This window comes from Malaclemys terrapin, chromosome 2 (genome assembly GCF_027887155.1).
Source record: "Malaclemys terrapin pileata isolate rMalTer1 chromosome 2, rMalTer1.hap1, whole genome shotgun sequence".
In the NCBI taxonomy this organism is placed as follows: domain Eukaryota; kingdom Metazoa; phylum Chordata; order Testudines; family Emydidae; genus Malaclemys; species Malaclemys terrapin.
Window position 1 is genome coordinate 42,343,483 of NC_071506.1, and position 14,850 is coordinate 42,358,332.

The 14,850-nt window shown below is 50.5% G+C and overlaps 1 protein-coding gene across 4 annotated transcripts in view; it reads left to right on the forward strand.

The window, feature by feature from the left end:
- Nucleotides 1-14,850, forward strand: part of CCNE2 (cyclin E2) — a 30,598-nt gene that overhangs the window by 4,091 nt on the left and 11,657 nt on the right. The window contains exons 1-5 of one of the 4 annotated variants that reach the window (XM_054017352.1): nucleotides 8,171-8,204; nucleotides 10,731-10,769; nucleotides 10,856-10,976; nucleotides 11,189-11,245; nucleotides 12,533-12,684. In XM_054017352.1, the coding sequence (XP_053873327.1) occupies nucleotides 10,756-10,769; nucleotides 10,856-10,976; nucleotides 11,189-11,245; nucleotides 12,533-12,684 (344 nt within the window). In that variant the 5' untranslated portion in view covers nucleotides 8,171-8,204; nucleotides 10,731-10,755. Of the gene's footprint in view, nucleotides 1-8,170; nucleotides 8,205-10,730; nucleotides 10,770-10,855; nucleotides 10,977-11,188; nucleotides 11,246-12,532; nucleotides 12,685-14,850 lie in introns of those variants that run through there. The other 3 variants (XM_054017353.1, XM_054017350.1, XM_054017351.1) reach the window with 3 other exon arrangements.

Here is a 14,850-nt window from a genome sequence, read left to right on the forward strand (position 1 = left end):
AAGGGAATGTGGGTATTTGCAATTCAGCTTTAACCACCCCACTCTGATCAGGGCCAGTTCAAGCAAATCCATTGGTTTCTGCATAGTAATTTGATTGCCCTCCAAGGTCCAGTGTGCAACATCCTCCACCCCATTTGATCCACACTCCTTTCCCCTGACAGCTGTGGGGGCAGAGGTGTAGACCTATAGGGGTGGGATAATAGGGAATCTGTCTAGAAGTGCTGCATGTGTCTGTGGAGTGAGTATGGGAAATAGTGGATGGGGACTTCCTATGTTAAAGGTGGTGAGTGGAAACCTGCATTGTGTCCCAGCCATGGCCGTGATAAGGAGTAGGGAATTTAGAGAAATTCAGATTCCCGGGGGCTCAAATTATTATCACTTTCAAGCTTACAGCCAGCACTGACTATGTCATACTCCAGGACACAGAGAAGTGTAATCAATGAATGTTAAACTAACTTCAACCTGCCTTTGTAGGAAAAAAACCCCAAGAGACAAGGGTCCTCTACAGCTGCAGGTTTGATAGCATTGTCTGAATCAGCCTGGTCTCTCACCAGTCAGGAACCAGACCAATCTTGGTATAATTCCCAGCTCAGAAGACCTAGGCTAGGGTGTTGGCAGTGACAAGAAACCCAGTGCTAGAGCAAGTCCCTTAACCTCTAACTCACTTTCCCCCCTCTATGAAATGGAAATAGTATTCTACCTGCTTCATAGGGGTGATGTGGGAATTAGTTAGATATTTGTAAAGTATTTTGATCATGAAAAGCATTCAGTATTTTATTTTTATGTTCCTATTTTCAGTGGCTTAGAACTTACTCCCAAAACTACTTCTTGAACTGAAATTCCTCATGCTTAGTCACAGCTCAGAGGTGAATTTGTGCTAGAAAATTTGAAGAAAATCAGTCCTCTCCTTTCTGAGTGTCAGTGTGAGATCATATGCAGTGTTAGGTAAGGAGAGGGTTAATACACTATTATTAACAGGTGTTGCTCCTCAGTGTAGGGATTGCAGAGGAACCCTTTCAGGAGGGATATGGAAATGGATGCCTTCCTAATAGGCTGAGAAGCCATTTGGAGGAGCAACTGAGAATAACAAGGATGTGATTGTGGTTGGGGGAGCCATTAACTTTATTAGTATTGAAGGCAAAAGACCAGACTTTCAGTCACATAGAGACAAGGGTAAGACTATCTGACAGAGCCATCTTCTTCCACTGTAATTGAGACTTGAAGCAAAAGAAAGTGGTTTTCCTCTAGGTTAGGACTACTGACTGTTTCCATCATGAGTAAAGATCAAGGGCTCCAAATGTACCTAGATAAGGAAGGAAGGAAGGTAGGTGATACTATTGAGAATCAAAGAAATATGGCTCTTTGGTTTGACTTATTGCCACACTGCCTTTCATGTGTGAAGCCTGGCTCAACTAAAGCTAATGTGTTAAAGGCAGTGCACTTTGTCTACCATAGACTGTTAAAATGTATTAGTTGGCATATTAACATGTGCTAATGTTATACAATCCTTGCCTAAATGAGGCCAATATCTGTCTGTGCCTACCCGTAGTAAGCACATAGACTGAATGCTTATTTTAAAATGATCAGTAGTGAAATAGTTAACAATGGCATTTTATATTCTCACTTCTAGTTTTCAAAATTAACTCCATTGGAATGAATAGTGGAAGTTCACATCTCACCTGGATTGCTTTTAGGCTACTTACAGATGTGAACAGTAAATATTACATTGTTTGTTTTTTCTTTGATTTACATTTGGAAGCTTTCTTCTTAATCAGAAGGACTAGCAATGTAACTTGTCAAAAATTAAAGCTTAGATCTTGTGGCAGTTTTGTAGAATTGTGAAAGACATTGGCCTTGGGTATCTATCACATACTACTGTAAGACATTGTTTATTGTATTGTGGCAGTGGACAGAAATGTAGGCTCTATTGTATTAGACATTGTGCACACAGAATTAAAAGACAGTCCCTGCCCCAAAGAGCTAAATTTTATTAGAGAATATTTAAAAATAAACACGGTACAAACGATTCAAGGAGTCAGTTGTCAGTTATTGGGGGGATCATACAGAGTATGGGGGGATGTTTGGTATATTGGGGTTGACAGCACACATAGTAAATACGAACTGTAGAGTCCCCAATTGGGGGGGAGGGCGGTGGGCGAAATAAAGACAGTTAATAATCAGTGAGGGTCAATCATTCACACATGGGGCACAAATAGTCATGGGCACAAGTAGGTGGGTTGGATGGTGGAGATGGGGCGACCCTCACGGGGTGGGATCCAGGGGAAAGAAGCCCTGCAGGGTGGGGGGGGTTGATAGGTCCCATCCCCCTTGCGGGCGGGTGAGGTCTCCCCGGCTCACTCCTTGGTATTGACGGTGGCCGGTGAGGTTGGGTGGGTTCAGGGCTCAAGAGATGAGGCCCATTGGGGGGTGGGGGGTAGATAGGCCACTTCCCTCTTGCCGGTGGGCAGGGTCCCCTTGGCACACACTCGTTATCGGCGGTGGTCGATGGGGTTGGGCGGGTTCAGGGCTGGGGCGAGGGGGAAGTATGGGTCCCCTCCCCCTTCCAAGTGGGCAAGGTCTCCCTGGAAGCGGTCGGTGGGGCTGGGTGGGAAGGGGCCCAGGGGGTAGGGTCTCCGACCCCTTGTCGGTGGGCGAGGACTCGCTGGCTCGCCCTTGGCATTGGCGGCGGCCAGTGAGGTTGGTGGGCGGATTCGGGGTTCAGGCCCAGTGGGGGGCGGGGGGGGTGGTAGGTCCCTTGTGGGTGGGCGAGGTCTCCCTGGCTCGCTCCCGGAGTTGGTGGTGGCTGGTAAGTTTGGGTGGGTCCGGGACTCGGGGGATAGGGCCCAGCGGGGGGAGGAGGGGAGTTAGTGAGTCTCTTCTCCCTTGCAGGTGGGTGAGGTCTAAACGGCTCGCTCTTGGTATTGGCGGTGGCCGGTGATGTGTTCCGTGTAAATGTCCCGGGACCAACGGATAGTGTCTGAGACCATCAGGCGTCTCATGAGCCGTGCATAGTGACGGCCCACTCCACAGATCCTCAGCACTCTCTCATTGCATGGGTCCCAGGCGCCCAGGGCCCCGACAAGCAGGGCGTCGGTGTGTACCTCATATCCCTTTGACCGCAGGGTGTCAGCCAGGGGGGCATATTTTTCAAGCTTGCGGGCTCGGGCTTCACGGAAAGCTGGGGTCCTGTTCTCGAAGGGGATCGTGATGTCGACCATGATGACCTTTTTCCGGACCTCGTCCGTGATGACGATGTCTGGGCGCAGCAGGCTGTCGGTACCAGGGACGGTGCGATTAACGGCGACTTCCCCCAGGCGTGGGTCGATGGCCTTCACCAGGCGATCCTGGACGGCGTTGTGCCGCAGCTGCCAGGCTCTGGCATGGGGCTTGCAGCTGCATAGGACGTGGGGTAGGGTTTCGGTCACGTACCCGCACTTCCTGCAGCGCTTGTCCCGGTTCCCGTGGCGGACGGCTCCGTTGAGGGGGACGCAGTTCAGCCGGGCTCGGTGTATGAAGCGCCAATCGGCGAACCGGGTGAAGCTGCCCGTGGGGAGGAAGTGGTTGCTCGAGTCCCACTTGCTGGTCACCTCGAAGGCCTTACCCTGGTCAGGTTTTTTCTTCAGGGTGTCTATGTAGAGCGCGTGGACGGCGGCCTTTAGGGATCTCTCGAGCATGCCTCTGGCTCCGGGGGTGATGACAGTGCTGTCCTCCGACTCGGTCCGCGGTATCAGTATTCCCAGTTCCCGGCGTTCCTCGTTCCACACCCAGCGACAGCCCAGGCGTTTACCCAGTCGGCGAGTGGCATTGCGGGCACGGGACCACAGCGAGGCGATATCACCTCCGTCGCTCAGGAAGGTGGCCACGTCTCGGTCAGAGGGAGGTCTTCCGATACGCTTCTCCACAACGGTGCGCAGGGCAGTCATCGCGATGGATCTCACCTTGGCGTCGGGGCACGTCAGGAGCCGGAAGGCGTGTGTGACGACAGCGATGTCACATAGGTCTCCCATGCGGGGGACGTTGGCGCCACCGTGCCTGTGTGCGATGTAGATGAGCTCATTGCTGGCTCTCTGGGGCAGGGATAGCCAGCTCTTGACCAGCTGCCGGATGGAGTTGTCTGCCCTGTTGAGAGGCACCTTAGCCACAGCGGATCCCCTCAAGACGAAGGCGATGCGGGGGATCAGGAAGGTATTGAGGGCGTTGATTTTCTGCCATGGGGCCAGCAGGGAAGCGTCGATTTTAGTGGCATCCAGTAGAATCTCCCGGATGGTGTCCTCGGGGGTCTGCTGGACGCGGAAACCCGTCGGCGTCCCGAGGTGCTGGTATGCCTGCCCCTCCGCCAGGGGGATGACGGGCTCCCCCTGGATAAGAAATTCCGTCTCCAGGACCGAGTCCCGTACGCTCCCATCGATGTGGAGGGATGCGCACTTCTCGGAGTTGAAGCGGAGTCCTGCCCAGTCTGCGACTCTCCCGATGGTATTGAGCATGCTCTGGAGCCTCTCGTGGTTGTCTGCAATCAGGACTAGGTCGTCTGCATAGGCCAGGACGTTCACCCTCTCGCCGTGTAGGTCGAAACCATCGGCGCCGTTGGAGATCGCCCGCAGGAGTGGCTCCATGGCGAGGTTGAAGATGATCGGGCTGAGGGGGCAGCCCTGCTTCACACCGCTGTGGATCGGAATCTCGGCGGTTTCCCCTTCCACCGAGCGGATGGTGGTGCTGCAGCCCTCATACAGCTCCCGGACGAGGCGAAGGAAGGTCTCCGGCATCCCGAACTCCTGGAGTGTGTCGAAGATGTGGTGGTGGGGGATGGACCCGAAGGCGTTGGCCAGGTCGAGCCACGCTATGGCACACTGCTTCCGCGCCCGTCTGGTTGTCTGAATGACGGTTTGGAGCAGGAAGTTGTGCTCGTAGCACCCCTCTGACGGCATGAAGCCCTTCTGGGCAGGGCTGATGGCCCCTCCGGCCGTCGCCCACTCCGTGATTCTGGCTGCAAGGCAGCTGGCGTAAAGTTTAGACATCGTGGAGCAAAGGGAGATGGGTCTCCAGTTGCTGGGGTCGTCACGCTCTCCTTTCTTGTGAATAAGGACGGTCATGGCCTTCTTCCAGGAGGTGGGGGTTTGGCTGAATTGCTTGCAGAGGTTGAATATACTGGAGAGCACAAGGCAGCCAGGGTCACGTCTTTTCAGGAGGCCGTAGGGGATACTGTCTTTTCCAGGCGCTGTGTTCTTAGTTCTGGAGAGCCTGGCCATCACCTCTTTGGGGGTGAAGTCGGCCTCCAGGCCCTCGGAGTCTGAGATGCGGGGCAGGGGGTGGAGGCACTCCGGGCGCGGCACGTCGTTCCTGGGCACGCCGCCGAACACCCCGCGGAAGTAGCTGTGGAGGCGTTCGGGCGGAATCGTGCAGTAGGACGGGGGCCCGTCGAGGACCTCTCTCACGGCCTTGAGGCGGTTAGTCCGATACAGCTTCTGGATCCTCGATGCCGCTGCCGGGTCGTATCGGCGGCTGGTGTTCCTCCATCTAGCTTCCCTCGTGTTGGTGCCACGGTGGGGGGGGGCCGTCTGGGGGCAGGCCGGGTGGTCTCCTGGTTCGGGGTTCTGCGGAAAGCGATCTCTGCGGCCAGCTCCTGGGTGAGCCTGTTGACGCACGAGTCGAACTCCGCAAAGGAGGCAGCTGTTTGGAGTTCCCCGATCCAAGTGGCCTGCCAGGGCGTGGCCGGTCTAGCCGCCGGTCGCTGGTCCTCGGGTCTCTCTGTCGGCATGGGCGGCAGGTTGGCTGCGTGGTCGACAGGGTGTCCCGCTTGTGGATCTGGAGACCGTACCTCTGGGTCCTGGGGCGTAGTCGCCGGTGGAGAGGTGTTGTTGTCAGCCGTTGGTGGGGTCCGGATCAGGTCGGTGGGGGCACGGGTGGTGGCAGGACCTCCGTGTGCTGGTGTTGACCGACGGGTTGCTGTGGGAGCGTGTGACCTTCTGGCGGTGGGGATTGGCCTGGTGGCGCCTGGGGTCGTGGCGGACCGTCGGGCGATGGGGGGCTGGTGCTGTGGACTGGCCGTAGTACTGGCTTCTCTGGCACCAGCAGTTTGCGGAGTGAGTTGGGGGGTGGGCCCCGCAGCCTCAGCGGGTGGGGTTCGCGGTGCGGGCCGCGGGGTCGCGTCGGCTCTTCTGGTGACCGGCGCCCGAGGGGTGGTCTGCGAGCCGGCATCGGTTCTATCGGTTACTACATGTTGAAATAGTCTATTTGCCAATGAAACTATTATAACATCTTAACCTTTGATATAATATATTGCTTTTTATTGTGCTTTGAAATGGCAAAGCAATAAAAAGAAAGGAATAAAAAGTGCATATATTTGTACTTCTTGTCATGCCTTTAGGATATCAGAAAATTGTGTGTAATTTTGTTATGTGATATAACACTGTGGGGGGAAGAGAATGGAAGGAGGAGGAACATAAGTGTTTAGAGAGGTGATGGGAGAGGAGACAACAATACATAGGAAGGGGGTGCCTGAGGCCTTGTCTACACACACAGCTTGCACCATTTTAAGCAAAATTGTTTTAAAAATGTATTTATTGAAACCAGTATGCCTCCTGTGCAACATGCTTGAATAGGCTTATTGCTGGTTTATACTGAATTAAGGCAAATTGATATAAACCAGCTGTAAACCAATTTCAGAATATCTGCACAGGAGTTTGCATTGGTTTAACTAAATCTATTTTAAAATGGATTTTAAAATGTTGAAAGTTTGTGTTTAGACAAGGCCTGAGACACAGAAGGTGGAAGAGAGGAGGACAAGAAAAATACTAGGGTAGAATCTTAAAAAATAATATCCTCTTAAACTGTGTATAAAGTTGAATATCTGTTCATTTTTGGGAGTTCTAGTTGCAGAAACTATAACCATTCAAGCTTTGTTCTTATAACTTACATTATCTCTCCAAAATCTCTGTGGAAGTTAGACCTGAGAGCTCTTTTAAAAACACATTAATGTTTTGTGAAACATTTGGGAACTTTTACATTTTAATTGCCCACCATTCCTACTGAGTGACTTAGAAAAGTCTGTCCTATTCAAGAGATACTCTGAACTCAAAGTTGCTGCTGATTTAGGAGTGAATTGATGAGAGAGTCATGATGACCAAGAAGAAGGTCCAAATTTAGCCATAGACTCCTATCAAATATCATGCACTTTTATGTTAGTCAGACTAATACAGCACCTGAGTAATGAGAATTAAAGGACCTCAAATTATGCTGAAACATAGTGATGCTAATGCTGCCATCTAACTGAAACTGGGGACGGGAGAAGCTGCTCTTCCAGTGAGGCCATCGGTATTAGGAGTATTGTGTAAGCTAGTTTCTCTCTAGTTAAACAGAACACAGACTTCTAAAGTGCTAAGAGACCTTAGACGGAGGAAAACCCTCAGATATATCAGACTTAAATAGGAATTTGTGTTTCTCCTAACTTACTATGTATGCCAACTAAGAAGTGGTTTATGTATTCACAGACTATTTCCCCCACTCCCATTTGATTCTGAAATTAAATCCTAAATCTGTCTGTGACATCCCAACAGGTAATGGCAACGGAGTGATGTTACTGCCAGACCAGTCAGGGGACCACAGCATGGTAGAGGGTTTAGTCAGAAAATCCTGTATTGTAACGGCAGGTCTACCGATTTGCTGTGCGGATCTGAGCAACTCAGCCTCAGTTTCCCCATCTATAGAAATCATACTTTCCCTGAGGAGTGTGATGGGGACTAGTTCAAAGTACTATACAAACTATCAGGGCAAGTGTTAAATATGAAGAATTTATTCACCAGTGGGACTGTAAGGAAGAAATGTCTTATTTAAACACAAATATCTGCAATGGTGACACAGAGAAAACGCCAGCTTCGTGCCATGCTATTATTATGTGTAGATACACAGTCACACTGCTGGATTTTAAATTCACTGTTGTGGGAGCCACGCCGCGCACAGATCTGTGTTTACATTTTGCAGCCAGGTCCACGTTGTCGGCCCTTTCTCTCTCCCCATTGGCTCGAGGCTGCCCCTGGCTCCGCCCAGGGGTGGAGCTCCGCGCCAGCCCGCGCTGGGCGGCGGCGTGTGCTGGCTGTAGGGGCAAGGCGGCGGCAGCGGGTGCTGACAGCTGTGTTGTTCCCTGCTGCACCCCCGGAGCAGGAATCCCGGGCGCACTGTACGGGCTGGGCCGGAGGCAACGGGGAGAGGTATAAGGAGTTCGTAGAGTGTGAGAGTGTGTGTGTGTGGGGGGGAGGGCAGGGTGTGAGGCTGCCCTTCCTCTGGGAGTTGCAGCAACCTGGCGTGTCGTGTGCTGGACTGGGGCATAGAAGTGTTGTATGTAAGTCGGTGCCTGTATGGGGACATAGGAAACTTGAGATGAGGCTGCATATCCCTGCAGGGGTGAGGCTGCTGTGCCCTGCCCTGCCCCTGGAAGCAGCGAGTTGGGGTGCCCTGGGCCGTGCTGGGGGCAGGGAAGGCTGTCTAGGTGGGGCCCTGGCTGTGTTGGGGGCAGAGCACATGGGACAGGGAAGGCTGTCCAGTGGGGCTCACGTAGGAGAGGGAGGGTGGGGGACTGCTGGAGAGTGCAGCAGCCTGGGGGTGCCCTGTGCTGCATGGGGAGGAAGGGGGCTGTGCACGTGCGGGGGGCTGGCTGAGTGGGGGCTGTGCACGTGGGGGGGGGGTGAGTAGGGCCTGGGTGTTGCAGGGAGGGACGATGACGGGGGGGGGGGGGGGGTTGAGGAGCCGGGATACGCGCATGCGCAGGGGAGGGCCCGGGCGGCAGTATATAGGGGCTTGGCGCCGGCGCCAGCTGAGCAGCACTGAGCCGGGCGGCAGCGGGTGAGGTGCGCCCAGGCGAAGGGTCTGGGGGTCGGGCGGGCAGGCAATGCATGAGGGGGTGTCCCCGAGCCTGGGGCTCGGCGGGGGGACAGATGGAGGTGGGGAAGGCGCTGAGGTGCCTGTTGCACCCCCTCCTGCGGGCTGAGGGGGCGGCGGGCCCGGGGGGGCGGCAGTGCCCGGCTCTGGAGGGCCCGCTCCGGGGCGATGGGTGGGGACTGGGCCCGCGCGGTGGCGGGGCCGAGGCGGGTGGCGCGGCGGGATGTCTGCCCGGGCGCTGTTTTGGAGGGAGAGTGGCTGGGGAAAGGTGTCTGGCGGGCGCCCCCCCATCCAGCCCCGGGGCGCCCCCTGCGAGCCCTTCTGAGCATGGGGGGCACGCCGGGGGCTGCGCCTCCCTCCGCGGGGTGACGGCTGCAGCCCCCCTCCAGGTCTGGGGTAACCCCGTCCCGCGCTGGCCCCCGTTGGAGTGGGGGCCGGGGCGCCCGTGCCTGAGGTTTTGGAGGGAGACTGGCTCGGTGCAGGGAGGGAAGGGGGTGGGGAATCCGGCTGGGGCGGCTAATCCAGCCCCGGCCTGGCCCCATTATACCGCCCAGAGAGGGTGGGGGGGCATGTGAGGGCTCCCTAGTTAACCCTGCCCGGGTGGGGGGTGCAGGGGCACCGCGGGGAAGGGGCTGCCTTTTTGGAGGGAGCTGGCCCCGCGCGGGAGGGGGAGCAAAGAGCCCGCCCGCGTGGACCCCCTGCCCTGTGACACGCGGGGGGATGGGTCCCCGGGGGTGGAGCGGGGCCGGCAGCACCAGGCGGACGCCCTGAGCCCAGCCCCAGGCCGCTGCCGCCTGCTCTTCCCCGCTCTCTAAATTGGCGCGGAACCGGCATTTCAGGGGCCGGAGCAGCGCGCAGAGCCACAGAGGGCAGGGAGCCCTGGGGTCCCGGCTAGAGTCCTCTCGGAGCTGGGGTGGGGAGAGGCGTAGCAGCTCCGGGGTGCAGGGGACAGGAATAGCTAGGCGAGGAAGAGATGTCTGGCTCTGTACACAGGGTGGGTGAGTACACACAACCAGTGTGTGTGTGTGTGTGTTTAAATATGTCATTACACTGTGTGTATACATTAGAGGAATGTGTAATAATAAAAATAATATGGCAACGCATATAAAATATATGGCGTTTGTTTAATGTGGGTATGTATTTATGTATAATAGATCAATATGCTACACTAACACGCTGAGGGTGGGGGAGATGGCCTGGGCTTAGTGTCCCCTCTCCCTCCTTGCACACCCTGAATTCCCTCTCTATCACCTAGATCAGGGGTTCTCAAACTGGGGAGAACTGGGACTCCTTAGGGGGTCATGAGGTTATTATATGTGGGGGTTGCACACTGTCAGCCTCCACCTCAAACCCCACTTTGCCTCCAGCATTTATAATGGTGTTAAATATATTAAAAAGTGTTTTTAATTTAGGGGGGGGGGGGGAGAGTCACACTCAGAGGCTTGCTATGTGAAAGTGGTCACCAGTACAAAAGTTTGAGAACCACTGACCTAGATGAAGCATCCCCCTGATTCCCTGTACAAATGCAGTGAATTAAATTTGCTACTGGTGTACATGGGCACATGTATTTTGGAAACCATGGATTTACACTAGTGGTGAACCTGATTGTGCATCTATATAACCTACATTGTGCGATTATGTAGATATAAAATACATGCACACTGTATATTTGTACATATGTGCACACATACTTAGCACAAATATTTTACTAATGCACTGATGCCTACTGGTGTAAGAGCCAGTGCTTGAAATGTGCAGCACACAAACCTTGGTATTAAATCTGAGTTAGGCTCCATAGTTTGTCCTATATTTCTCCTCTCTTGTCTATGGACTAAGTTATTGTTCTTTCCTCATTCCAGGAAGGGATTCTACAACCCAAGGAAGATGTCAAGACGCAGGTAACTTCTGTCAGCTTCATAAACCAAACTAACGTGTCTAACAACAGCTGCTCTCTTTATGCTATATATGCTTTTCTCCTCTCCAGTAGTCGCTTGCAAGCCAAGCAGCAGCTGCTGCCGCCACCCCCATCCCCCTGTCAGGAAGAGTCTCCACAAGAGCTGCAGGCACCAGAGCCTCTCCAGACCAAGAAAAGGAGAGCAACAGAGGTGAGCAGGGGACTAATTTACCTGGAAATATGCAGGATTGGAAGCTTTGTTTCCTATACCTGCCACTGTAGGGGGAACAGGGAAGAAATGTGTTCTTCTCAGTAGAACACATGATTAGGAAGTGGTGCAAGATAGTGGTGGTTTACTCTGCACACTGCTTTATATGACAGTATGGTTGAAGGGCCTTGATCAATTAATGTCTTTCTCAACAGGATATCAAGAAAGGAGAAGATGAAAAGGTCATTAAAAGACATCAGTATGAGATTAAGGTAATGCATTCATGCATACAAAACAGATTGGAACGGGAGGGGAGGAGTCTCCCCATATATATAAGTTGGGTGGTGAGGGGAAGCTACTACTTTACTGAAGTAGAGAGTATCATTGTTCAGGCACAGGACTTCTGGGTTGTATGCCCACCTCTGTCAAAGGCTTATCTATATGTGGAAAGTTATTCTTGAATGAGGTATGGTGTGGATTTAAAATGGGATTAATTCCAGGGTTTGTCTAACAAGAATGTTACGCTAGTTTAAAACCACAGCTTAAACGAAACCTATTTAGTTGAATGGGTGAAAAGGCTATGTGGGTGCTCTTATTTCAGTTTAAACCAGGTTTATTTTGTTGTTTCCTCAAGTCTCTTAGGAATCAGTTTAAAATGAACCGAGATAAGGCACTCTTAAACCAGTGAAAGCTCTCTTATTTTGGTTTAACTAAAGCAGATTAAAATAGCACTTTGACTATTGTAGACAAGACCTGACTATGACTTTGGGGAAAATCAATGTCTTCTGGTTTTAAAAGAATGGGAATACTACTATATCAAATGAATGATCTGAAGCTAAACCTGTTGATTGTGAAGTGTTCTGAGAGCTGGAGATGAAAGGTGCTATATAGGTGTAAAAGTTACTTTAATAACTAGTTGCAATCGGATAGTTCCATCTCACTAAATAGGTTTTCCCCTTGAATGGGTAATTGAAGATAATATGTTGCTGTGTATCCACTGAGGTGATGTAGATAGTTCATGTCTGTTTTTTCCTCCTCATTTTCCCCAGATTAAAAGTAGATAGTGGAATTGGCTGCCGTGTTTCCCATGACATTTTAGGTACTCGAGAACCTCATTGTTCCACAAATAAATGAATAAATTGATGGTTCAAGCAATGGATTAGTTACACCTTGGTTGGTAAATCACAAGTTATTTACCTCACAAAAGCCAGGTTCCTTTATCAGAATTATATGCATGTGGTGGTTCCATCTTGACTAGAAAGTCATTCTTTTGTTTTCTAATTTTTCAATACCCGTATGTATATCCTGGAACACTTGAATAAACTAGCTCTTAGTTCTGAAGAGCAAGTTAACTTCTTACACATTTTGCTTATGTTTTCGAAATTACTTATAGCATTTTGGAGGATGCTGAAACTAGATAGGTTACATGTACACAATAGAAGTTATTTAATAATTTCTTGATTTATTTTATTCTGTTACTACTTTAGTATCTATCTCAAAAGCAAACTGGGCAGGTGAAGTCAGCACTTAAATACAAAAAAAAATAATTTACATTGTAGAGTTGTTGGCCACCCACAATATCAGGAGGCATCTCCCCCTGCATAATTATTGAAACACCCCACAAGGAAATGGCAGCTACTGACTTTTCCAGATTCAAGAAATACAGGTTCAGAAACCTCTTCATAAATCCATCACCTTTGCCTGAACTTAGGTAAGTTATCTACATCTTATTCCAAATTATTGTACAACAAATTCTACACTATTAATTTAACTGTGTCCAATATTGAGTTTATAACCAGAGACAACTGAAATCTTCATCCCATCCACTCTGATTCCCCCCCCTCATCTGACCACCCAAAAAATTCCAGGTGTGTGGTGGTGTGTGTGTTTTTTTTTGGAGGGGAAGCACACACGCAAAGAGGGTTACATTAACTTTTCTAATTGGAGCCATTCTTTATGGCTTAATATCAAATACCAATGTAAAATTCAGTCATTTGCAAATATTATGGTGTTTGGTTTGGGGATATGTGTGCGGTGTTTTTATTTTTATTTTTTTAATGAACTGTATTCATGGCTATTGGAACCAGACATTTGGAAAACCTAGAAGCCAAAGCATTCTTAGCCTACGTTTTTTCTTTAGGGACTCTAAAGTATGTCTAATGTTTTGACCATGAAACAGTGTGTTATTCATTCTAGTGCCTTGGTGGCTAGCACAGTGCTATGCTGATAAAAAGCCTAGTTTTAGGCGTAGCCCTGGTTTTTCCAGACTGTGGGAAGCATTGTGGAAGCATCATATTCAGAGACACTAGTGAAGAGGAAGGGTCTCCTAATGGTGGAAACTAATTATAGTGTGGAGTAGATCTGATAGAGAAATGGTGGAAGCCCAGGGTATAAAGTCTAGAAAAATGTATAGAATATATTTTATGGAGCAATACTGCACTTCCCACGTGGATGGACTAGAACTAGATGACCTGATTGAAGAAACCTTCTTCAGTCTCTAATGTCTAAGGAATTCACCCAAATTGGGGAAGCATATTAGTTGGATACTCCTGCTAAAATGGTCCAGCTATGAAATAGTTGCTACATAAATTATCGTGGTGTTTGAGTTACTGCTCCACTGAGGTGAGTGAATAGGTTCCATTTTATCAGTTATTTCACTCTCTCTAAAGAACAGAATGATGAGGTGAGTAGGAGTGGAAAATTTAGCAGATGCCTAATAGCCCACAGTAGATATCAAAGATGAGGATGGGTGGGTGATCTCTGTGAACCCTTGGTGAGAAGCTGAACTCCTTTATGCTCCCCCCGCAGTTTCTGAAAAGGGTGCTAAGATTTCTTCCAGAGTTCTGTTCATAGACTCTTCCCTGTGGACTCCATGTTTCATATCTATCTAACAAGTATCTGATAAACCTCCTTCAGCTGCAGTACAGGAAAATCATCTTCTCTTCTGCCCTTTCCAGAGTTGCCTAGCTATTGTAAGAAGATGATGGAAAGGGGTCTCTGATACTTTAACCCCATTTTTGGGATCCCATTCCCTTGAATAAATCCAGCAAATAATTCTGCATCTTCTCATATCTTTCACCAGCAGCTGAGTAAAATTAACATGGCCTTTTGCTTGGTACTATTCAGAATCCTGTGGGTAGCAATGAAACTGACCCATCCTGTTAATCTGATTCTGTTGCTGCTTAGCAAGAAGTAGGAGCAGCAGCAGACACTGAAACTGATCGTATGAGTGAGGACTGATGAAGATGACAATACATCAATTAACATGTGATTCGTTTTGGAGCACTTTTTTAGGCTATGTTTATGCTTCCAACGCTTCAGTATAGACACTTACTACAGCAATAGGAGGGGTTCTCCTATCTCTGTGGTAATCTGCCTCTGAGAGACACTATCTAGGTTGATGGAAAAATTCTTGACCTATCACTGTCTACACCAGGATTAGGGATTAGGTCAGCTTAACTGTCTGTCAGGGTGTGTGGATGCCAATATAACTTTTTCAGGGTAGACCAGCCATTAGTGACTACATGGCGAGATGTGTAGTTTAAAAAACACACACACAAAAACCCAAACCCAAAACACTCCATAATAATGCAAAGTTAAAATGATACAAAAATGAAGGTATAAGCAGCCACTTACTCCAGTGAAAGCTTTCTACTCCCTAGTGTAGAGGTCCCCAAACTGTGGGGCATGCCCCCTAGGGGGGCACAGAGGAATGTGGAGGGGCATGGCTGGGGCCCAGGCCAGCCCCCCTGGGGGGCAAGGAAGGAGCACCACTCAGCTCTGTTCCTGGCCCTGTGTGCACCATGGTCCACGGCTGGCCTCTGTCCATTACTCAGCAGGGTGTGGACAGGGGTAAGAGGGGGCACAAGGAAAAAAA